At 39.2% G+C, this 24204-nt stretch overlaps 1 protein-coding gene across 7 annotated transcripts in view; it reads right to left on the bottom strand.

The window, feature by feature from the left end:
• NETO1 (neuropilin and tolloid like 1) overlaps positions 1–24204 on the bottom strand; it is a 117947-nt gene that overhangs the window by 91644 nt on the left and 2099 nt on the right. For all 7 annotated transcript variants that reach the window (XR_009733203.1, XM_061399534.1, XM_061399535.1 and 4 more), the window contains exons 2-4: positions 23950–24003; positions 23575–23712; positions 18574–18822 (exon numbers count right to left, since the gene is read on the bottom strand). Coding sequence is in view for 6 of the 7 variants with exons in the window: in XM_061399534.1 (XP_061255518.1) it covers positions 18574–18822; positions 23575–23712; positions 23950–24003 (441 nt within the window). In the remaining variant the exon portion in view is untranslated. The remainder of the gene's footprint in view (positions 1–18573; positions 18823–23574; positions 23713–23949; positions 24004–24204) is intronic.

Raw genomic sequence — 24204 nt, 5'->3', positions numbered from 1 at the left:
CTTCCCTTTGAACCACAGGTTCTATTTTGCTGTAGCAAAATCTTTAGAACACCAGTTAAAAGGATCTGAATATGTGTAACTTTATGCTAGATTGCTGATATTTAATGCAAACCATTTCCATAGAAATAGAGCCTATACCAGACAATATAACACAGAAAAACTATTTGCGCCCCAGCTCCAATTCCACTTTTAAGTTACATGATATTTTAAAAAGTTAATCAAGTATTTTAAACAATATTAATTTCTTTTTGCATAACAGAAGTAATGAAAATAATTTAGTTGTCAACTACATAACATTTTTATGCAGATCATAATGAGCTGAGCCAAAGAAAATTTGTGTTTTGTTATTCATTCATTTATTTATGCATTTATTTTTGGCCCTGAAGTCATCTCCAAATCTCTCACTGTTTAGAGAAATAAACTACTATCTCGAATTTTTATTGACAACATTGTTTGGGCTAAAATATGTTAAATATATAGTAGTTTCCAGGATTATGTCACTGGTGATTTTTAAAGTCCTGCTGGCTGCTGCTGCTGCTGCTGCTGCTGCTAAGTCGCTTCAGTCGTGTCCGACTCTGTGCAGCCCCATAGACGGCAGCCCACCAGGCTCCGCCATCCCTGGGATTCTCCAGGCAGGAGCACTGGAGTGGGTTGCCATTTCCTTCTCCAATGCATGAAAGTGAAAAGTGAAAGTGAAGTCACTCAGTCATGTCCAACTCTTAGCGACCCCATGGACTGTAGCCTACCACGCTCCCCCGTCTGTGGGATTGTCCAGGCAAGAGTACTGGAGTGGGGTGCCATTGCCTTCTCCTTTTAAAGTCCTAGGGCAAAACATCTGAGCTGAAGAACTCACAGTATTCTAGTGGGAGAGGGTTAAGTCACAACTAAGATTGCAATAGGAAGCCCATGAGTGTCAGTAGGAATATGCAGGAGAGGGGCCTCACAGAGCAGAGTGCTCTTCATCTGAGATTAATCTGTGACTTGGAATTTGATAAGTGGAAGAGGCAACTAGCCGGACAGCATTTCCAGTGGCACAAACGGCGACGCCTTGGGTGCTCTGAGTGTGGTTCAAGACGTTTAAATCAGAGTTCTGAGCGCTGGAGCATCCAGGCATCAGACTGGAGAAGCAAGGAGATCACAAAACACCCTGTGTGCCCTGCTGAAGAGTTTAGATTTTATCCCGGGGCAAAGAACCACCGATAAAGGAGTTCAATTAGGCCAGCATCATGACCTGCTGTGAATTTTAGAAAATCACTGTAGTAGATGTTTGGGTATTACAGGAGGGACAATCCTGAAGCAGGAACACACATTAAAACTCCTTTCTGGCAACTCAGTTAAGAAATGAGGAGGGCGCAAAATCAGTGCCAAGGCAGGAAGGTACGGCAGAAATTCAACAAATAATTAGAAAGCACTTCTGAACGATGTGATGTTTAAATGAGATGGAAGAGTGAAGGATAAAGCACAGCTTGTTGTTTGAAGGCCAAGGAATTGGTGGTGCCACTACTCAAAACATGAAATATGGAAGGAAAACATAATTTTCTGGGAAGCAAATACTGATACTCTTGAATTTGAAGTGGACACGCAAGTAAAAATAGGAGTTGGTTGAGAAATAAACAGATGAGAAGGAGGAAATACATGAAGCGTATTCTTCTATATGTTAATACCATGGCTAATATTTGAAACACAAATATGACTCACAGTTACTTCCTTATGAATCTCATGGTTTAGTGGGAGGAAAATGATGTAAACAGTTAATCACAATACCACTCGGAAGAGCAATAAGAGAGGGATATAACACAGTCATCCTAAGGATCCATGAGGGATTGGTTCCAGGACTTGGTGTAACTAATTAATCATTTAAAATATGTTATTTAATATCTGTAACCAGATATTTAAGACCTTTAAGACGAAGATACTTAGGTGTCAGGATCATCAGTGGATCCCAATGCCCACAACGCTCAGAACAAGTACACAATATAGTCTTGGTTAATAAATGCAGGAATAGAGACGCCAATACAGTGAGTGGACACGTGGGCCTGGTGAGGCGGGTGGGGAAAGAGGGTGGGTGGGATGAACTGGGAGACTGGGATTGACGTATACACACTACCACGTGTAAAACAGCTAGTGGGAAGCTGATGCATAGCGTGGGAAGCTCAGCTTGGAGCTCTGGGGCGACCTAGGTGGGTGGGAGGAGAGAGGAGGAGGGGGACATGTGCATACATATGGCTGAGTCTCTCCGTTGTACAGCAGAAACTACCACAACACTGTAAAGCAATTACACTCCAATTAAAAAAAAAAAAAAAAGCCTACATAAATGAATGAGTAGAAGGACATTCTAGGCAGGAGAAACATGCAGAAGCACAGAAGAGCGTAATTGCAAATAGCTTTTTATAAATGGAAGACGTGAGTCAAAAGTAGAATGGTGGAGGAAGGCTAGACAGACGTCACATTGTTAAGGCCCATGACTGTCCTCCTAAGAAATGGGATACTCAGCCACTGAATGGTTTTAACCAGGGGGTGAATACAATTCGATTTTTCTCTCATATAACTCTGGCAGGAGTGGGTTAGAGAGATGGGAAAATGTGTCTGAAAAAAAGGACACAGGATATTACACTTGGCCAGATGAGGCATCCTGGGGGCCAGAATGAACATAATGTGAGTAGGAATGGGGGAGATTAGAAGCAGTGGAGAACTTTCAAGATGTAGATTCAGGAGAACTTAGTGAGTGATGAGGACTTAGGGAGTAGGAGAGAGAAAATTAAATATGGTTCTCTAATTAAATATGGTTCATCTAATTTGAATTTCTGGATGAACCATGGTGCTCTTGAATAACACAAATAGAACACAGGAGAAGACTTAAGCCTGGGGTAATTTTTTAGTGTGTGGTGTTCACTTGGCATGCAAAATTAATGAGCTCAAGTTTGAACATCATAAATATAACAGTGGACATCTAGGGGATCTCTATTAAGAAGCTCTCTGCAGAACTGACTCCCCAATTGACTCCAGAGAGACTACAATAAAATAAATGTAGGAAGAGCAATGGCGTGGGTTGAAGATTAAACAATCACTGCACTGGTCGGCAAAATAAAAATTGGGTTAAAATATTGTTCTTCCTTACTGTGAAGGTATCTAGGACCACAATTAGTTTATCAATTTAACTTTCTTGGGAAGTACTGCATGGGAGTTAAAAGCAAGAGTTAGAGTCAAACTTCAAGGGATTTTAAGTTTTCTACTGTAACTTGTAAACTTAGTGAGGCTGGGTAGGTTTTTAAACATTTCTAAGTTTTTGGTTTTTTCTTTCTAAAATAGGAAAATAGTTTTAATAGATTTGTTTACTAGGATTTACTAGGTTTATTCCTACGGAGTTCAAAGAGGAATAATCTTACTTTATTTTACTTCCAACTATAGCCTTTAACTGATGTAGAAATTTCTTTCCCTGTCAGTGAATGAAAGCTTGAGAGGATTCTATAACTCTTTAATTTCTAAGAAAGTTCTTCTTATGATCATTAAGACTCACTTTCTGATATTTCAGCTTCTCAAAATCCAATAGTTGCATGCCATCCACACATTCTCCCCTGGGATTTCCCTGGTGGCCCAGTGGCTACGACTCTGCACTTTTAGTGCAGGGGGCCTGGGTTCAATTCCTGGTCAGAGAACTAGCTACCTCACGCCTCAACTAAAGATCCCACATACCGCAACTAAGACTGAGCACAGCCAAAAAGTTAATATTAGACATTTAAAAATAAATGAATAATTAATTTAAAATACTTAAGAAATAAAATGCAGATTTTCGTGGCTGGGGTGACTAAAATTCCACATCAGGTAATATTTCTCATCAGTAGAGACTGGCTTATAGGATCATTCTCCAACCAATAATAAAAGTAATTTCTTGTAATTAAGGTTTTAAAAATCCAGGGGAATTTATTTATTTGCTTAATTATGAAATAGAGACAAAACTTGCTGTTATCTGAAAGATGGCAAAATACACAGAAAGGATAAACTCTAGCATGAATGAAAACATCTCAATGCTCTACAATAAAAATCACAAAGGGTGAAACAAAGTCAAGTTTAGCCCTGAAGGAAACAGATGTCTGTTAACAGCAGGACATAATACCTTAAATATAAACATTTCTTATGTTCAAACCTCAGCTTTGGTAGGGAGATGACCTTAAGCACAATATGCAAAATTTTAAATATTTGTTTTTTCAAGAACTTAAAACGAGAATGGCAATGATACAGTACCTCACAGGTGGGCTATAAAAATCAAATGAAATAGTGTATGCAACGTGCTTAGAACAACCTTTGGCATAGAATAAGAACTCAATAATTCTTTAGCTTTATCAAGATGAATATCTTATAATCAGACAGTGGAAGGCAAGAATCACTGTCTAATCATACCATTATTTCATTTAAATTAATTTTGAATGACTACATTTATCACATATTGTTCTGCTGGACAACATGGAGAAATTTGGGAAGGAGATATTTTATCTAATAAATCCAAATATTTTTGATAAGAAAGCAGCTTTTGATAAATATGTAGGATATGTGTACCAGAATATTTTCCAAACTAACTTCCCCTTTCTTATCCCTACCATCTAAATTGTAGCCAATAGTGAATACCATTGCTCTTTTACAATGTTACAGCTTTCAACAGCAATCAGCGTAAATGCAATGGAGACAATCAAGCAGCAGATAAAGTAGTAAAGTAAATATTGTCTGAATTACAGGGAAATAATGAATACAGAAAAGGAACTCTTCTTTTCTCCCTCCTCTGACCTCTTCATTAAATTAGACCAAATGTGTTTCTTCAAATCTTGAAAGACACCTGAAATTATCCTGATAATTGAGATATTATATATTCAAAAGTAAGTATAAATAAATGATATCATTACTAAAAGGAAGTATGGCAAAGCCATACAGAAAAAAAATGAAAATATTACTAAATGATCTGTCATTCAATATGCAGTACAGCTCATGTCTACCCTTGAACCTTTCAAAACCATCCCAGGGAAGCTCATCTTTTGTAACCTGTCTCATGGAAGTAGTTCTCTTCATAACTCAGGAAAAAGCCCCTAATCATTAGAGCCCTCCAATCATGGGACTATGTCCTGGCATGCATGCTCAGTCATGTCTGACTCTTTGCAACTCCATAGACTGTAGCCTGCCAGGCTCCTCTCTTCATGGAATTTTTCAGGCAAGAATACTGAAGTGGGTTGGTATTTCCTCCTCCAGAGGACCTTCCTGACTCAGGGATCAAATCCATGTCTTCTGCATCTCCAGCATTGGCAGGTGGATTCTTTACCCCTGAGGCACCTGGAAAGCCCCTAAAGTTCACCTACACTCAAAGAAAAATGGATGCCAATTGATTACCAACTAAGACTGTCCAATAAGAAGAAGCCAAGACCAAATAAAATGTAAAATTCCAAAATATACAATTTTGTGTTCTAATTTACTTGGAAGAGTATTGGCTCAAACTCATACAATGTTCTATTCTAATTTGTGGATGTCATAATTAGTTGTGCTCAGCTCTCTAATTCGCTCACTTCTTCACCTTCCCTAGCTGCTCGTCCTGCTTCAGCTCTGAATTGCTAACCGGCTTGCAATGTGCCCCCAGAGCTTTCACACTAGGCACTTCCCTTTCGACATCTTTAAAAACAAACATAGCACTTGCTATTCTTTTATTCTCCAACATAAGTTATGACATAATCACCAAATCATTAAGGATGGAAACTTCAGTCATTTCTACTCTTCTTTCTTGACACGCACACCTAATGTGTCACTAAATCTTACTGATGTCAAATTTGTTCTTTCAGTACATTGCCGCACACACTACGCTCATTTTGGCTCTTACAATTTCTTACCTGCATGATTTTAATTGTTTATCTTTGTTTCCCGCATTTCTATTCTTTCTCTACTCAATCCATCCTCCACATTCTAATAAATCACAGGCAGGAGTACAATAAATGTCTCAAATATTGCCATTCAATTTAAAATACTAGTCTATTTCCCACTTCTCCTAAAATTATATATCATTACCATGGCTTAGTGTAAAGGAGATCAGACCTGGGTATTCTTTGGAAGGAATGATGCTAAAGCTGAAACTCCAGTACTTTGGCCACCTCATGCGAAGAGTTGACTCATTGGAAAAGACTCTGACGCTGGGAGGGATTGGGGGCAGGAGGAAAAGGGGATGACAGACGATGAGATGGCTGGATGGCATCACCGACTCAATGGACGTGAGTTTGAGTGAACTCCGGGAGTTGATGATGGACAGTGAGGCCTGGTGTGCTACAGTTCATGGGGTCGCAAAGAGTCAGACACGACTGAGTGACTGAACTGAACTGAACTGAATTGAACCATGGCTTAGAGAAGGAAATGGCAATCCACTCCAGTATTCTTGCCTGGAGAATCCCATGGACAGAGGAACCTTGTGGGCTACAGTCCATGGGGTCGCAAGAGTCAGACTTGACTGAGTGACTTTCACTACCATGGCTTTTGAAACATTATTTATCTGAATCAGTCTCATCTCAACTTTTTACAAAATCACAACTCTGCTTTCCAAATGGTCTTGACTGGAACCTCTTCGGTGCTCCAATGACTAAGACTCCATGCTCCCAAAGCAGGGACGGCCCCAAGTTTGATCCCTGGTCAGGGAACAAGATCCCACATGCTGCAACTAAAGATCCCACATGTGGCAACTAAAGCTCCCACATGCCAAATGATCTTGACTTCCTGCTATACATTTTACCAACTTTTCCATGCCTGCTATCTCATTCTTTCTACCTTCTTTGGGTACTTAACTCCATTCATTTCTCTTTTAACTCATGTAGGTGTTCATTCATGTAAATTTCAGTGACTACAAGCTCATGCCAAACACTGAAGAGGCTCTAGAAACTTAAAGATATAAACCAAAGTTCCTTCCTTTCGAGAAGTCTGGAGTCAACGGAGAGAAAGAAAGTTTTTTGTAATGCACGTCACTAAGGCATGATGGAGCTGGCTGGGTGAGGCCGGGAGGATACAGGGTCATGCTGAGGATGCAGGGAGGGGTGTGCAGGGAAATGCCACCAAGCGACATGCCTCTTGTCATCAGGCGATGCCCCCACTTAACCGTTAGGGGCCAGCGCTCTGTGCACTTGCCGTGGCACTCACTATATTAGGTATAAATATTCCTGTCTTCAAACGCACCCTCAGTTCCTCAAGAAGAGATCCTGCATCTCAGTCATGTTCACATCTCAGTGTTTACTGCACAGTTTGGACCAACTATGGGTCAAAACTCTTCTAGTGCTGTTGAATGACTCCAAGAAACAATCCGAGGTTTAGATGTGATCTCAGAGAATATCACGTCACATCCAACAAAATATGTTCATATTTTGGCTATATCGTTGGTAGCAAATCCATAATGATATTGGGTCAAGTACTGGTCTCATGAGGAAACTGAAACTCTAAGAGATTAAGTAAACTGCTGCTGCCGAAAGTCACATAATAAGAAAGTCTTATTTGTCTAAGTCAAACCTTCGACAGTCTAGCACTATGATCCATATTTGACCACATTTAACAAAATATTATATGTATATATGTATATGTACACATACGTATAATATGAAATTATTAGAAAACCATGAAGCTGAGAAAAATAGGTTTATGCAGAAATGAAAAACTGAAGACTCGTCCAGGTAGACTGCAACAAAAACCTAGCATAGTGCCGATATTCTCTGAGAGGAACGGAGCGTTCCCCTGCACATTTCAAAGGAAATGCCTAAACAACTCTTTTCACTTAAATATGTACTAGAAGTTATGGCCTCAACTTATTTTTTCCTGATGAGGACAGAGATGTTACACTGAAAATAACTTGAAGCTATTGAGGGACTTTTCTAAAACAAGGGTACCTTTTAGGCATAAAAGAACATGTCATCCACAGATAATGAAACAACACAACAAAGCACATCCTTAGAAGCAATGTGCCTTAAGTTAACAAAAAGCTGGGCTTTACTGTGGACTACTTTATGATCTAGAATGGAACATATAAGTTGTTAATGGAGGAAAAACTGAAACACAACTCAAGCTAGACATGAAAAAGGTAGTCCGAAGAACATACATGCCAACAACGACATTTGAACAGGAAACTAAACACTGAATTTATTCATAGAATCATTACATTTTTCCTATGTCAGGGCTCATAAACAAGAGGGACACAATATCTGAATTTTTTTCTAGAAAATGTGGGATCAGACCAAACAATGGGGCTGGTACAGTGAGGAGGCATAATGAAGAGCCTAGGGACCCAGCAACCTGTGAGTAGAAGGCAGTAAGGAGTTAGTAGAAGCCAGTGGTGCCAAAAGCTGGCACTTTATACACACTCCCTATAGCTGTCAAGGAAAGAGGTATGTGGCCACTACTCAGGTAAATGAAAGAAGGAATGGGGAAGCAGAAGCAAGAGCAAGAACCAAGGGGATAATGAATGGAATGGACAGAAAAAATGATACAAATGATAAAACAGTGGTCAACAGAACGTAAGCATGGTTGTTTACTTTTTGATGGTAATTTTCTTTGAATTTAAATTTGGGATAAACCTTATTTATCCCAAGTATTATTTGAAAATTTAAATAAAATAATAAAATTGTAAATATTATTTGAAAATACTTATTAAAGGAAAGTAATATGCCCATGCAAAAAACCTAAGAATAATTTTCTCACCAGTTAACCAATTATCTACCACAGCAGATCTCTGCAAACCTGACTCATTTTCATGCTGTGGAAACCCTCTGTGTCAGACTTTACCTATCATTGCCATGACAACCCTCATCTCTGCTTTCCTAGCTCATCAGCACTGCCACTGACCAGTCTACAAATTCAACTTTGTTTGCCCGCCAAATCTGCTAAAAGTAATACGGTTTCAGACTGCACCAGCAAACATAATATGTCTGGGAATGTTTTAAGGTAATAGGGATCTCTGTATCTCATTTCTCTTTGAATCACTTAGAGAAATTCCTTGGGGCTTTGAAGTGCAAATTTCAGAAGGAAAGTTCCAAGGGAATAGAACAGTCGTCTGATTTGGGTTATGATCAATAGACAACAGAATAGAAGTGACATATGTACGACTAATATGTCCTTCTGCTTAAAAGCCAAGTTTAGCTCTTCTGTGGCACATGGCTTGCTGATTGTGAATAGTCCCTTCTGTATCATAATCACTCTGTAATCCTTGTGGTCGTCTGGGTGAAGTGAGGTGTCTGAAATGAGTTGGAGAGGGAAAATGCCATCAGGATGTACTGAAGCAGAATTTCAAGCAAGTCAGCATAGCTGTGGAATGGTGGGAAGCTAGCCAAGTGAGCAAGCAACAACAGACAGCATAGCTCTTTTGAAGCAAAGGCATCAGGGAGTTATGCCATGGAGAGGCAGAGGCTTACAGAGTGCCAGATTCTACAAATAGCTATTATTGCTGCAAACAAAAATGCCACCATCCCATGCACATCTCTGCAAAGGATCACAAGTTGCTATTTTGTTGGAGTTGCTGCCATATTTATGTATAAAGATGGCATTCACATAAAATCAAATGACATAGAGAGATAGGTACATACATACATACATATAGAAATAAAGTATCAACTTTTTGAAGGGGGAAGGGCATTACTCTACTACACAATATCTTACTCTTCTCATAGGATATGGACTCACTGTAGGGAAGACAGGATGTTTTACACACTATGTATTTACAATATTAGCACAGCAAATTAATAAATACTTGTTGAATAAGTAAGTGGCAAATACAAGTGGAGATTAAGTCATTCTGTGAGTTCACTTTGAGTATAGTTACATGAGCTGCACTTAAATAGCTATAATGGAAGACAAATTATAAAATAGAAAGACATTTTTGGTCAACAAAATAACAGTGTGAGTGTTTTCCTGATAACTATTTGATTGATTCTGCACATAAATAAATAATAAGAAGTATTAAACTATGGGCAAATTGTGAAAAATTTTGGAAAATAAAAAAAAAACTTAGACTATAATGTTTTCTTAGTCAAAACATATAGATATAGGATGTTATAATTTGAAAAGCATAATACTTTTTGAATATGCTATAAGTTAAATGTTAGCGTTTGCTAGGAGATTTTACCAAAAAGCCTCATAACTATGGACACTTAGAAAAAAACATAAGAATGCAAAATGGAGATAAAACATATGCTTTTTGTTGTTGTTGTTCCTTTATTGTATTTCTTGAATGTTTCTCTGACTCGGATGATACCATTTCTCTTTAGGACAATTTTAGTGGAGGGTGGATGGTGGTCTTTGGATGTTGGGACATCCAAAGGTGTGATTGGGTCTAAAGGTGATGGGCTCAGAGGCGATGTTGTGATTGATCAATGTATAATCCTAGATAGTCCGTAAGACGCCTTTGTGGAAATTAGTAAACAGCACCCATTTCTGGATATGGGTCTGCTTGGGGTGCCTGAATGGGCACGGAATCAGCTCTCCTTCCCTCAGCCTAGTGTCCTGGACATCACAGCTGTACACAGCAGCCCTGGGGAGAGGGAAGCTGTTGGTGACTGGAAGCAACTGGTCTCTGAAAAAAGTCAGAGACACATGTGTTAGGAAGAGGGAGTCATTGCAGGAGAAAGAAATTCAAAGTTTTTTCTTGAGTATTTAGCACATCAGTCACAGGTTCCAAGTCATGAGAGCACTTTACACACAGCTAACTGACCAGGTCAGTAACAGGAGACATTGGGGAAGAACAGGAAATGAGTCACACACTTCCGGCTGGGGGGTGGGGGCTGAAAAGGCAGATGTTTATAACAGAGGTAGAGGGAAAGAAGATAAATCATTGCCTTTTTCATCACTGTCAACTGAACGGCATTTCAGGCAACATGGGAAAGGTGAATTTTAAAATCCATAACCAGTAATGGTGAAATGTGGGTGATACAGTTCTATCCCTTAATTAAATTTCTTAATATAACTAAACTGAAAGCACTTACAATATGTGGTGTAATTAAAGTCATGATCTCTACCTTTGTGAAAGGTGTATCAGCACAGTGGTTATGTAACTGATGAACAAGCAGTCATTGAACTTCTACACAGAACTCACGAACCTGGGCAACGCCTCTTCTCTAGATCACTGCTTTCTTTATCTTTAAAACAAAAAGGCTGAATGAGATGAACTTCAAGGTCTCTTTCAGATCTAAAGAAAACACATGCCTACAATGTAAATATACCCGAGGCTCCACATGGACCAGTCTCAAACGTATCATATTCAAAAACATGCAGTCCAACAATTAATCATTAAAATAACAAAAAATAAAAATACACACCTAAACACTTTTCTCTACCTTTCCAGGAAAGAGCAAGATGAGGAAAGGTATTCTGTCTGTACAGGAAACTTCTTTAAAAATCTTTCTTCTCTTCTGCTACAGCTTTCAATATTCTCTGTACAGATGGGAGCTAATCCTGGAAATTCTCTCCCACTCTCAACTTCTCTCCTGAACACCCACCTAGACCAAACAGCCTCTCTCCCTCGCTCTCTCTCTTTACTTATTCATCAACCTTTCCCTTGAGCCCTCTTCTATACACATCAGATCAACCAAATCACAGGCTGGGGGGATGAGAGTTGAAGCATGGAGAAACTGCCCTTACATGAATATCTTTGGTAATTATTATATGTCCCTACTGTGACTCTCAAGTTTTCAGTTTCATTTCTTGAAAAATAAAAGCCTCAAGAAGAAATGTAATTTCGTTTCATACATTTTCCATTTGACAGTATTTGTTGGGGTTGAAATTAGAATACTGGGAGCCTACAGTGTAAAGATAATAGAAAGACAACATAATGCTATCTGACCAAAACTTATTCAATCTTTTGTTTCTAGGTGAAAAAAATAATCAGATAAAGTCCTTGTCCTTGTTTTAACATTAACCTATAAACTCTTTTATTCTTTCATCTTTTAGTATAAAATGCAAATTAAAGTTTAGTTACTGAAAAACTGGTACAGATAGATGAAATATAGCTTTTCTTTCTTACCACCAAAGCATATATCTAAACTCTGATTATCTAGACAAGAAAAATTAGTAATTTTCAACATGTTTTAATATTCACACATTTCAGATAGAAAAAGCACTGCAATGGATAATTAAAGTAACTGAGTCTATGACAGTATTTTACCTAATTAATACATATCATTTAATATGCACAGAAATCTTTTTTAAACATTCAATTTAAATCACTGCACTGCAGTGTATCCCTTGCATTGCCTTTGGAGTGAATCAGTATGGAGTTTTCCAAGGAGTCTAGGAATTGTGCAGAATGTTCCTGAAACACTTTGCGCTGCTCAGATGAAACGTGCTATTTAAGTACAAAATATCCTGATAATTTCAATGTTGACAATGCCACTCATCCCATGACAACACCTAACTCAACCTGACTTATTTGATACTTTGAGGTATAATCCTTAAACTAAATTTCTCTAATAGGATGTGTATATCTTTGATACATACAACAAGTTCAGGAACATATCATCAAAAGAGGAAGATTTCAAAAACATTACATTTTATGTCTGTAAAACTGAAAGTGAAAGTGAAGTCGCTCAGTCATGTCCGACTCTTTGCGACCCCATGGACTGTAGCCTACCAGGCTCCTCCCTCCATGGGATTCTCCAGGCAAGAGTACTGGAGTGGGTTTCCATTTCCTATGTCTGTAAAGATGAGACTAAAAAGCTGGCTTAAAACTCAACATTCATAAAAAGAAGATCATGGCATCCGTTCCCATCACTTCATGGCAAATAGATGGGGAAACAGTGGAAACAGTGACAGACTATGTTCCTGGGCTCCAAAATCACTGCAGGTGGTGATTGCAGCCATGAAATTAAGATGCTTGCTCCTTGGAAGAAAAACTATGACCAACCTAGACAGCATATTAAAAAGCAGAGACATTACTTTACCAACAAAAGGTCCATCTAGTCACAGTTATGATTCTTCCAGTAGTTGTGTATGGATGTGAGAGTTGAACTACAAAGAAGGCTAAGTGGTGAAGAATTGATACTTTTGAACTGTGGTGTTGGAGAAGCCTCTTGGGAGTCCCTTGGACAACAAGATCAGACCAGTCAATCCTAAAGGAAATCAGTCCTCAATATTCACTGGAAGGACTGATGGTGAAGCTGAAGCTCCAATACTTTGGCCACTTGATGCGAAGAACTGACTCATTGGAAAAGACCCTGATGCTGGGAAAGACTGAAGGCAGGGAGAGAAGGGGATGATAAAGGATGAGATGGTCAGATGGCATCACTGACTCGATAAACATGAGTTTGAGCAAGCTCAGGGAGTTGGTGATGGACAGGGAAGCCTGGTATACTGCAGTCCATGTGGCTGCAGAGTCGGACATGACTGAGTGACTGAACTGAACTGAAAGAGCAGAAAGTCTCCCCATTAGGAAGGAAAGCACAAGACTAATTGGGCTTCCCTGGTGGCTCAGCTGGTAAAGAATCCGCTCGAAATGCAGAAGATGGGGTTTGATCCCTGGGATGGGAAGATCCCCTGGAGAAGGGATTGACTTCCTATTCCAGTATTCTTTCCCGGAGAAGTCCATGAACAGAGGAGACTGGCCGGCCACGGTCCATGAGGTCGCAAAAGATTTGGACTCCACTTTAGAGACTAAACAACAACAAGAAGAGATATTTGTTCCTAAAGAGATTGAAAGGGTTACATCCCCCAAAAATAAAATATCTGGGATGTTCTTCTTTCTTAATATCACACAGACTCCCTGATAATGCCTCTGAACTGGTGGAACAGCGGTTATATATTTTCTCTTTAGTTTATATTTTCAAGTGGCAAAGAAAATTGAGGCCTAGGGAAGCTGGCTGTGGGGGGAGTTATTCTCTACTGAAACGGCATTTTCTGTTTAAGTAAAAAAAATGTGGATTGTGGAGAAGTGGTATCCACTCTTCTAAAAATTCATTTTTATTTAAAACTACATTTTAAATTTGAATAAAATTCATCCTAAAATGACCAACTATGGTATGTTCTCTTTTTGATTCATCTTAAGTTTTATTTATATAAGTAATATCAAAAATAATATAGTATGCTTTTCAAAAATAAAAAATAACTGATAATGCTGATAAATTTTCACTATATGTCTATTTTGGTTTCTTCAATTCCTTCTCAACCATCCTACTCCCAAAATCATCTGAGGTAATCATTGTTACGAGTTTGGTGAATATTATTCCAGTATTATTAAAGTAATTTTATTATAAAATATTTTCTCATGTGAGAAAATATTTCCCAATAAATGTTATTAAGATGAGAAAACCTTATTAAGATGAGAAAATAATATCAGTCTATTGCAATTTTAATATGTTTTCTTTTTCAATTATCTGTGGGTTATCAAATTTTCCATCATGTAACTTGTAACATTCTCAGTAACTCTGAATTCATTTCTCGTCTCAGGAGCAGGAGAGTGTACGTCACAACACAGCTGTGTTTACACCGGAAGCAGAGAGGTTTTCCCAAGAGGGATCATCCCGGAACCTCCCCCCAGGCTCTGGGGTCCTTAGCCATTTTTTTCAGACCTCACCCTGTCCTTCATTTCTGCAGACCTCAGAGTTTGACTGGCTGAGTTTTCTCTGACTGTCGCTCAATCTCACAATCCTTCTCGTGCATGCTAGACTGTAATCCTAGGTGATTCATCACTGCACTGTGTAAAGGTACAGCATCCAGAAATAGTCACAGCCTATAAAATAAAAACTGCAGAGTCATCAGAATGTTTCAGAAGATGGGAAATCCCTGTAAGAGTGAATCGGTGGCATCTTCTCTGGCTCTGCTTCTCACCCTCCAAGTCCACACGTGACCTCCATCCACCACTATCTACCACCAGATCACAAGTAGTTCCCAGAAACACAGGAGCCAGGGATTAAAGGCCTATGTTTAAAGGTGACTAGGAAAGAAAGTCAAAGATACTCAGATACTAAGAGACAAAAACAAGTTTTGAGATAAGAGTTGACACAAATTAGTGTCCTGGTCAGGCAAGACCACAGCTCAAGACTGTACAGAGGAAATGGCCCATGGCAGTTTGAAACCTATAGTCATGTGCAGATGCAAGAGTTGGACAATAAAGGAGGCTGAGTGCCAAAGAACTGATGCTTTCAAATTGTGGTGCTAGAGAAGACTCTTAGAGTCCCTTGGACTGAAAGGAGATCAAACCAGTCAGTCCTAAAGGAAATCAACCCTAAATATTCACTGGAAAGACTGATGGTGAAGCTGAAGCTCCAATACTTTGGCCACCTGATGCAGAGAGCTGATTCATTGGAAAAACCCTGATGCTGGGAAAGATTTAGGGCAGGAGCAGAAGGGGGCAACAGAGGATGAGATGGTTGGATGGCATCACCAACTCAATGGACACAATTCTGAGCAAACTCTGGGAGATGGTGGAGACAGAGGAGCCTGGTATGCTACAGTCCATGGGGTTGCAAAGAGCTGGACACGACTTAGTGACTAAACAACAACAAAAAGCTTAAACCTAAACCATCACTGGGAAAAAACGATCCATGTTATAGAAGTGAATCATCATGTACCTTAGCTGGATGCAAGTTACAAAGTTAAGCTTCAGTATCTGGATTTCACACTCACTGTATAATCTTATTATAATCTGGATGTCTATGCATGGTTGCTTACAAGAAACATTGAGCTGTGTGAGTCTAGGAACACTTAACTGAAAATGTATGTATGTTTTTATATGTGTGCATATATGTATATGCATAGGTGTTTACACATATATGTGTATATTCAGTCTTTTAAGCTTGGTTAATGGGACTCATTACTAAGAGTGGGTAAATTCTCATATGCCCGCCTCAAGTTTCCGAGACTATAAATTAAGATCCAGATTCCAGATTGTGATAAATTTTCAAAAATAATGAAGACCACCTGGTCTTCTCAGTGCTATTTCTGCTGTAACGTATTTTATGACTGTTATCAGAAGTAACTATAACCCTCCTGTGGAGACTTGGACCCACTTAAACAAACCTAATAAGGAAAAGTGACATCAGGAAGGTTAAGTTTTGCATATCCACCCCCCAAAGTCAGGGAAACAGCAGTTGTAATTTTTAAAAAATGTGGGATGCTTGCTCTCCCAATAAAGTATGCCAAGCCTCCTTTACTTCTAAAGAACACACAATCAAATTAATAAAATAAGAGCTATCAATAGTTGAGATCTTATAGGAAGTGAGAAGTCCATAAATATGCATTGGTCAGTAATCAAAATATCTTCCAACAAATCTTTTGAGGTAATCAATATTATTTGTATTTTTATTTTACAAATAAAAATATTGTGTCATAAAACATTAAGAATCATGTCCAAAATTTACAGCAAGCAAGAATAAGAAAGTCTGAACTGGAAGCCTAATCTGCTTCTAAAACCAGTGTTCCTCACGGCCATGCTGGAGGCCAGTGGGGAAGATCCCCTCATAGTGGGCATCCCTCTTGGGGGTCCTCAGAATGTCAGCACTGCTTTATAACTTAAATGATAAAGTGAACTTGAAGAACTCTGCTCAACTTCCACAAATCACCACTTGAAGCATACTACTAAATAAAAATAAAGCCCAAATTAAAGTGAAGTCTCTGCGACTCCCTGTTCTCTATATGCTGTGTATTCTGTGGTCACTCTGTCATGGCTGACTCTTTGCAACCCCATGGACTGTAGCCCGCCAGACTCCTCTGTCCACAGACAAATTACCACTAATCTCTGCCTCCTTCATCAACTAAGTGGCCTCCTCAATATTGTCTCTTTACAGAATGAGTTGTGGATTATGGTGCCACTCAGACAATGGCCTTGGGCCATGGAATGTCACTTCCACAGACATGGGATTTTTACACATCTCTTATGGTCCTACATTTCCCTCAGATGCCAGGTGTAGGCTTCTGATACACTTTGGTTTGTCCAAGTGACTAGAGAAGCTTAAGGCTATCCTTGACGTATTCATCATTCCATGAACCACCTCCCTACATTCCCTTCTGATTCAGTAGCTCTTGGTGATAAAATCTTCTCCTTCTACAGATGAAGTAGCATGGCTCTAAAGAAACAAGGAGCAAAGAACAGCACTTGAGAACCAAGAAGATTTTGGAAACCAAGGATAGCAGTTGAGCATCACCATTTATGCATCTCAAATAGAGCCAGAATCTGGATCACATTGCTTAAGTTGATGAAGTTGACTCTACATCTCTAATGAGACTACAATTTTATATCTTCACATTGTTTCCAATGATTACCAATCTCAGGATGAAAATGGAACTTAGGAAAGCCTAGATCATAACACATGTCATTGTCTTTAGGTTCTGGTTATATTCCAAATTAACGGTCAAGAAGAAAATATGTATTTCCATTAAAAACCCTAGCATTAATTAAGTAATCACAATGTTTATACGTTTTCAGAACACATCAAGTTTGATCGCCACATATAAAATATCCATGACTTCTGTTAACAACCCAATATTAGAAAAACATAATAAAAACCACAATCTAGTAATGTTTAAGGCTAACACATAGAGTTTATATCTCACTTATTTTAATTATATTATTAGTCTATAGTATCATAATAAAAGTCATCATTAATATCATATTAATTATTTAAAACATTTTAGTGTTTGAATGGAGCATCACAGCCCTGCTCTGATGTTACCTCTGTAACGTGGGATGGAAACTTGAACAAAGTTTACATACATTTCAATTTAATTTACTGCCTGTTACAACCTGAGTAAAACGATACACACAAACTTTAAAAAAATATGTAATTATAAGTAAATAATGTGCTTTATGTAATTTGAGTCATCTTTCCATTAAAAAAAATGACCTCATCAAATCTCAAATTGCTGCAGCATGATGTTCACAAAGTTTAAAATGTGATAACAATTTTTATTGTAACAAATGATAGCTCATCATAAAGTAAGCCAGTCAACATCATAGGCCTTTTTTAATATTAACAGTTTAAAAGGAAAATTGACATAGAAGGGATAATTATATAATAACAGATAATGTGTGCCAGGCCTTGCAAATGAATACTGGGCTGCTAGGGGGCTCACTTTTCCTTTCATCACAACTCTTAGGGATTTGCATTTCTAAAAAAGAGATTAGACGGCTTTATCCTAAGATCCATTTGCTTTAAAAATGATAATTTTCAGAACAAATGAATATTTTATTCAAGTTCTCCAAAGATCATTTTGATGGATACATTTTACAGTATTGCAATTGCCTTTTCAAATTTATTGGGATTCAAAGTATAATTAGTTTCTCTATTACAGACTGCCTCTTGAATTACATGTTTCGGCATAATGGAAGTCCAACTAATTAATTGTGTTGCTGATGACCATGTAAACCCCTGAGTCACTACGGTTTACCTCTAGAGTAGGCTAAATTTTAAGGAAAAGTAATTTCCCTTTCAGAATTTATGAAATGAAAAGAGAGAGCACTATAGGTTTGGTTCCAAATAGAACTGGGAAACTCTTTGGAAATTATAATGTTGTCTTACAGAAGTTCTTACACTATGATAGCAAGAGAGCTAAGGAAGAAAAAAGAGACAGGGAAAAAAACAAGTCCCCACTTACCAGGTGTGAAATTGTACCGGGCTGAAAATCCCATAGATTCCAGCTCTCCATCAGCAAAAAATTTAATCCATAGAAATCTTCCACTGGATTTTATTACAGGTGGATTTTGTTGTCCACAAAAACGTCCAATTATTGGAGAAAATCCAAAAGGTCCATCTCGAACTTCAATATGATCAAATTTGCACTCCCAAGATGGTTCAATAGAGTACTTTTCATCAAAGTAAAGTTCAATGCACTGTCTTGGGGCAGCTAAAAAAAAGAAAGGAAGATTATGTCTAGAAGGTCCTTTTTTAAATTTGTAGTTTGACTTTTCGGATTCTATTTAAGATTTCATCTGGTATAATAACTTCTATCCAACTTTGTGACATACACAGAAACACTAAGGACGTTTGTTTCAGTTAGTATTCTACGGGATAAAATTTCTGTAAGAATGTCTAAGGGATGATTCTTAAAACTGAGGAGGTTGCCCAAAATATTATTCTGATATAAAAAGACCATTTCAATGTCTGACACAATGAACAAGTCACGGTATTTTTGTGAGAGGCTCCCAATTCAGGTTTAAAGAGTGGAGAGGCATCTTTCCGTTACTTCTCCCGAATCTTCAGGAGAAGCCAGTTTTCCGGTCAGACACCACTTGAGATCTGCTTCGCATGGAGTTCTACAGTCATTCAAGTAGTCCCAATCAGATGTCTTGGTTACAGCGAAATGTGTGTAGAGGAATATGAAGAGTAACTCTTCCAGAACACAAGCCTTATCCCATCATTCTCAGGCTTAAACTCGTTCAGAGACTCTCAGCTATAAAGGAACAATCAACAGGATGGACACACAGCTTTCTTCGAAGCCTCCTACAGCTCACCCCAGCAGGGCCCCTCCACCTCATGAACAGCCCGAGCCCAGGCCATCCCAGGCCTTCACGTTTTCTAAGACAGCATGCCCTTTCAAGTTTCCATGTGTTTTCCCACATTCTTGACTACCTGTATACTTCCAAACCAACTCCTGTTTACATGAGGAAATCTTGCTTAAAAAACAAACAAACAAACAAACAACAAAACAATACACACACACACAAAGAAAACATCTCCTCTCTAAATCTAAATACACAAACTGTATCTGTCTACCTTCTTCCTTCGGGCCTCCCTCATAGCTCTGTCGGTAAAGAATCTGCCAGCAGTGCAGGAGACCCAGGTTCCATTCCTGGGTCGGTAGGATACACTGGAGAAGGAAATGACAACCCACTCCAGTGTTCTTGCCTGGAGAATCCCCACGGACAGAGGAGCCTGGCAGACTACACACCATGGGGTCACAAGAGTCAGACCTGACTTAGTGACTAAACTACCACCAACCACCTTCCTCCTTCAGCACTCAAGCACAGTACTTGTCCTTGAGGACTTATCAAAAACAACAACAACACTGTTGGGTGAACTGCAGTAAATGAGCTTATCTTTATAAATGTGCTTACAGCTCTCATCACAGGAAAGTGAGATCAGGTGAGCAGCTCTGTAAACCTCTGCATGGAGGTATTTGCTGAAGCCTTTCCATTCTTGCCTTGTCATGGCCAACAGTTCAAAATTCTGGCATTCTAGACTGATACTCAGGGTACCCCCAGTATAGCCATCACAGCTGTTGAAATATCCACACGTTTATGCTAGTTAGCAAACAGCTGTCTCGAATCCTTTGAGTGCTCTCCAGCCTCCTGACCCTCTCCAAAGACCAACCCCTCCAGAAACTTGAAAGTTAAGACGTGGCACAGGAGGGCCCACTTCCCATGTGATCAGCAATCATCCCGAATGACTCCTGTTCCCTCCACACCAGTTCTTAAATATATATTGAATATCACACACTTGAGTGGCTTTAAAACTAAAGCCTTCGGTATATGCTTGCCTTTAAAATGAATGCATGGGTATCAAAACGTATACAGAATTGAGATATGTAATCAGCAGAAAATTAGAGACCACTTTATAACCCAGAAACTCTCTGCCTTTTCCTTCATAGTCCACATCGCCTTTCTCTTTGTTCTGCTCTCCCTTACGTATTAGTTCACAAAAATCTAGTCTATATATTTCTTACCTCCTCTCTTTCCAGACCAATGCCCTGGATGCCATGGACATCCCAAAGGAGGGAGATTATAATATAATAGTATTTGCAGCTCCATCCAAGACCAATTAAATGAGAAAATCTGGAGGTGACCCTAGCATCTGTATTTTTTAAAAGAGTTAAAATGTTATAAATGCCTTTTGGATGATGGTACTCATACTAACAGTCTCAACAGCAATCTCTGTATTTATCACCTGTAAACATATACTTTCATGCCAGGACTATTCACTGAACTCAAGATCCACACATGCAATGCTTCATGAGACATCTCCATAAACATGAAATTGAACACGGGGCTTTCCCTTTAACCCCCCTTTCTCCACCCCTATTCCTTAGGTGGCATAAGGATCGCATCTAACACGTCACCAAGCCAGAACCTATAGAATAGTCCCAGGATGGCCTACTCTCCCCTCCTTACATCCAGTCACTCAAGGTTCAGTTCCCCAAATACCTTTCATCGTTTTCCCATCAATGTCACTTCTGTAGTTCAGAGTTTCCCTGTGGTTTACCTGGTCTTTCACAAGTTTCCACTTCAGTTCTTTTCTTCCAGTTACTTCATCAAAATCTCAGCTTACTATTTCTCTCCTGAGGTTATTTCAGTGGCATCCCACTGTCTACAATATCAAGTCCAAACCGGCCTGGGTGGCAGATGGATACCAAATTCTCCTTTACCTGAGACCACGCGCACTCCAGCCTCCTCACTTGTCCCTCTCCGTACCCTCTGCAAAAGCCCTCTGTGTCGACACGTGGTTAACCAACCACACTGTGTCTCTGAACCTCTGCACATGCTATTTTACACGGAGAATGGCAGTGTCCTGAATGGTCTTTAGAACCGAATGCAAGCATCTCTTTCTCCTTATAGCCTCGTCTTTCTCCCTGTTCCAAACACTGCTCATCTCACAGCCACTTTAGATTCTTTACTGGAAAAGAGCATAGTACCCAGGCCACACTGTAGGTTCCATAAGGCAAGTACCATGTCTATTTTGCTCAATACTCTCTAAACTGTACTAACAAGAGTGGTTCAGTAAATATTTGTGAAATGTATGAATGAAAAAGGGGCCAGTAAGAGTCGGACACGACTGAGCGACTTCACTTTCACTTTTCACTCTCATGCATTGGAGATGGAAATGGCAACCCACTCCAGTGTTCTTGCCTGGAGAATCCCAGGGACGGAGGAGCCTGCTGGCCTGCCGTCTATGGGGTCGCACAGAGTTGGACACGACTGAAGCAACTTAGCAGCAGCAGCAGCAGCATGAAGTATTTCAAGAAGGGTTCACAGTGATAGGAGGTTCTCTTTATTTCCCAACTTTCAATTTTGTCCTTGACATGAAAGAAAGACCTATCAAATTAACATGTGCCTTGCTTGTAAGTAAATAGTGAGCATAAATACCTTCTATGGTTAACTCTGGTAAGGTAACTCTGTGTGTATGTGTGTGTGTGTGCGTGTGTGTGTATGTGTGTGGTAGGGGGAGCACAGGTGTTTGGGAAGTTGCAAGTTTGGGGCCATTAGGTGCTAACACATAATATTGAGAACTTCTACCACTAGATGAAACGTTCATATATTTTTAAAAATTGTCCTTAATAGAGAGGTGTCTACAAGGGTAATGGAAATGGAAAATGTTCAAAGAAAAGCGAATCCCTTTTTCAGCACTTTTTATCCTTCAGGCTGGGAAAAAAACTGATGAGAAGAAGCATCATCATTTGGAATGCTGACTTTGGTGTGAAAGGATGAAAATGTCACTTTTGAGCACAGACTGAGGCTCAGAATAATATTCAGATTGATATTTGGAAAATATGATTATGAATTTTAAAAAAAAGCTTAATTGGAGGATAACTGCTTTACAGTGTTGTGTTCTGCCTTACAACAATGCAAATCAATCATAGGTATACATATATCTCCTCCTTCTTGAGCCTCCCTCCCACCCTACATGATTACATTTCTTTCTACACGAATACGTTTTGGGTGCTTCATATTATTTAAGAGAGAAAACAACAAAAATATAGATTATTCTACTAATTATTTAACCCATAAAAGATGAGCTGCCAAAATGGTTACACATTCAGTAATATTATACCAATCATACATCCATTCCATTAATTAAGAATTCCACATCAATGAAATCAACTGCAAAATAAACTAAGTTGTTGAATTCTTTTTATTTTCCAGAATTTACCTGTTTATAAGTCTTTACTAATCATTTCACTCAGGGATTCCCTGGTGGCTCAGAGGGTTAAGGATCTGCCCTCAATGTGGGAGACCCAGGTTTGGGGAAGATCCCCTGGAAAAGGAAATGGCAACCCCCTCCAGTACTCTTGCCTAGAAAATTCCATGGATGGAGGAGCCTGATGGGCTACAGCCCACGGGGTTGCAAAGAGTTGGACACGACTGAGCAACTTCATTCACTCACTTAATCATTTCAATAATTAGCTCGAGCCCACATTTTATAGTTGCTGGATTCACTCAGAGACATTTTTTTGTGTAGGGTGTCCAGAACCAATTTTTGCAATGTCTCTATGTATACTGGGCTTCCCCGGTGGCTAAGTGGTAAAGAATTCTGCCTGCCAATGCAGGAGACACATGTTCGACTCCTAGATGAAGGAAGATCCCCTGGAGAGGGAAATGGCAACCCACCCCAGGATTCTTGCCTGGGAATCCCATGGACACAGGGCCCTAGTGGGCTACAGTCCACGGGGTTGCAAACAGTTGGACACGACTTAGCAACTAAACAACAACAACAAAGCCTTTACTAATCACTTCAATAATCAGCTCGATTCCAGATTTTATGGCTATTGGCTTCACTCAGAGATATTTATGTGTACGGTCTCCAGAAGCAATCTCTGTAATGCCTATATGCACACTGTCCATCCAGAGCTCAGGGACGGCCAGGCCGGACTTGGCTCCCTCACCTTCTATGATGTAGATGCATTCCCGGTCCGGGGGGTACTTGCTTGGATAGTTCGGAGAAGTGAAGATACCTCCCTCCGCATGTTTTGTCCAAGTTCCACACTGCACAGACTTCTGTGTTTCTGAGGTGGTTTGCTTTTCTGCAAAATAAAATTTTTTAAAGCCCCATTATCCAATATTCTATACAACTAAAAATAGAGAGGACATTCTTACAATATCCATTAGTAAATTAACTTCTAAATGCTGTCTTAGTCAAAACCAATCAATTATACACACTATAAAACACTCAGATATTCTGGAATATTAAGAATATAAAGAATACAGGAAAATGCAAGTGAGGAGAGGCCTCCCACTTGAATTTTTCCAAAGAAACACACCTGTTCCTTTTTTGGCTGCTCCAGACAAATGGAGGATGATTAAACTTGCTACAACTGAAACAGAACAGAAAAATTGGGAAGATTAATGTACACTGGAATGACCAAATTCTATTAACAACATAACAGTTTAAAGGTAAAAAGATATCAAAGAAGATTATTACTGTCAACCCTTCTCAGATAACTAAGAACTTGCACAAACTGATTCAAAATGTACAAATCAGGACAATTTAGGAATCTCCTCAGGAAGTAATGCCA

Source organism: Bos javanicus, chromosome 24, assembly GCF_032452875.1.
Source record: "Bos javanicus breed banteng chromosome 24, ARS-OSU_banteng_1.0, whole genome shotgun sequence".
NCBI lineage: Eukaryota > Metazoa > Chordata > Mammalia > Artiodactyla > Bovidae > Bos > Bos javanicus.
This window is presented reverse-complemented; position numbering and strand designations above follow the sequence as displayed.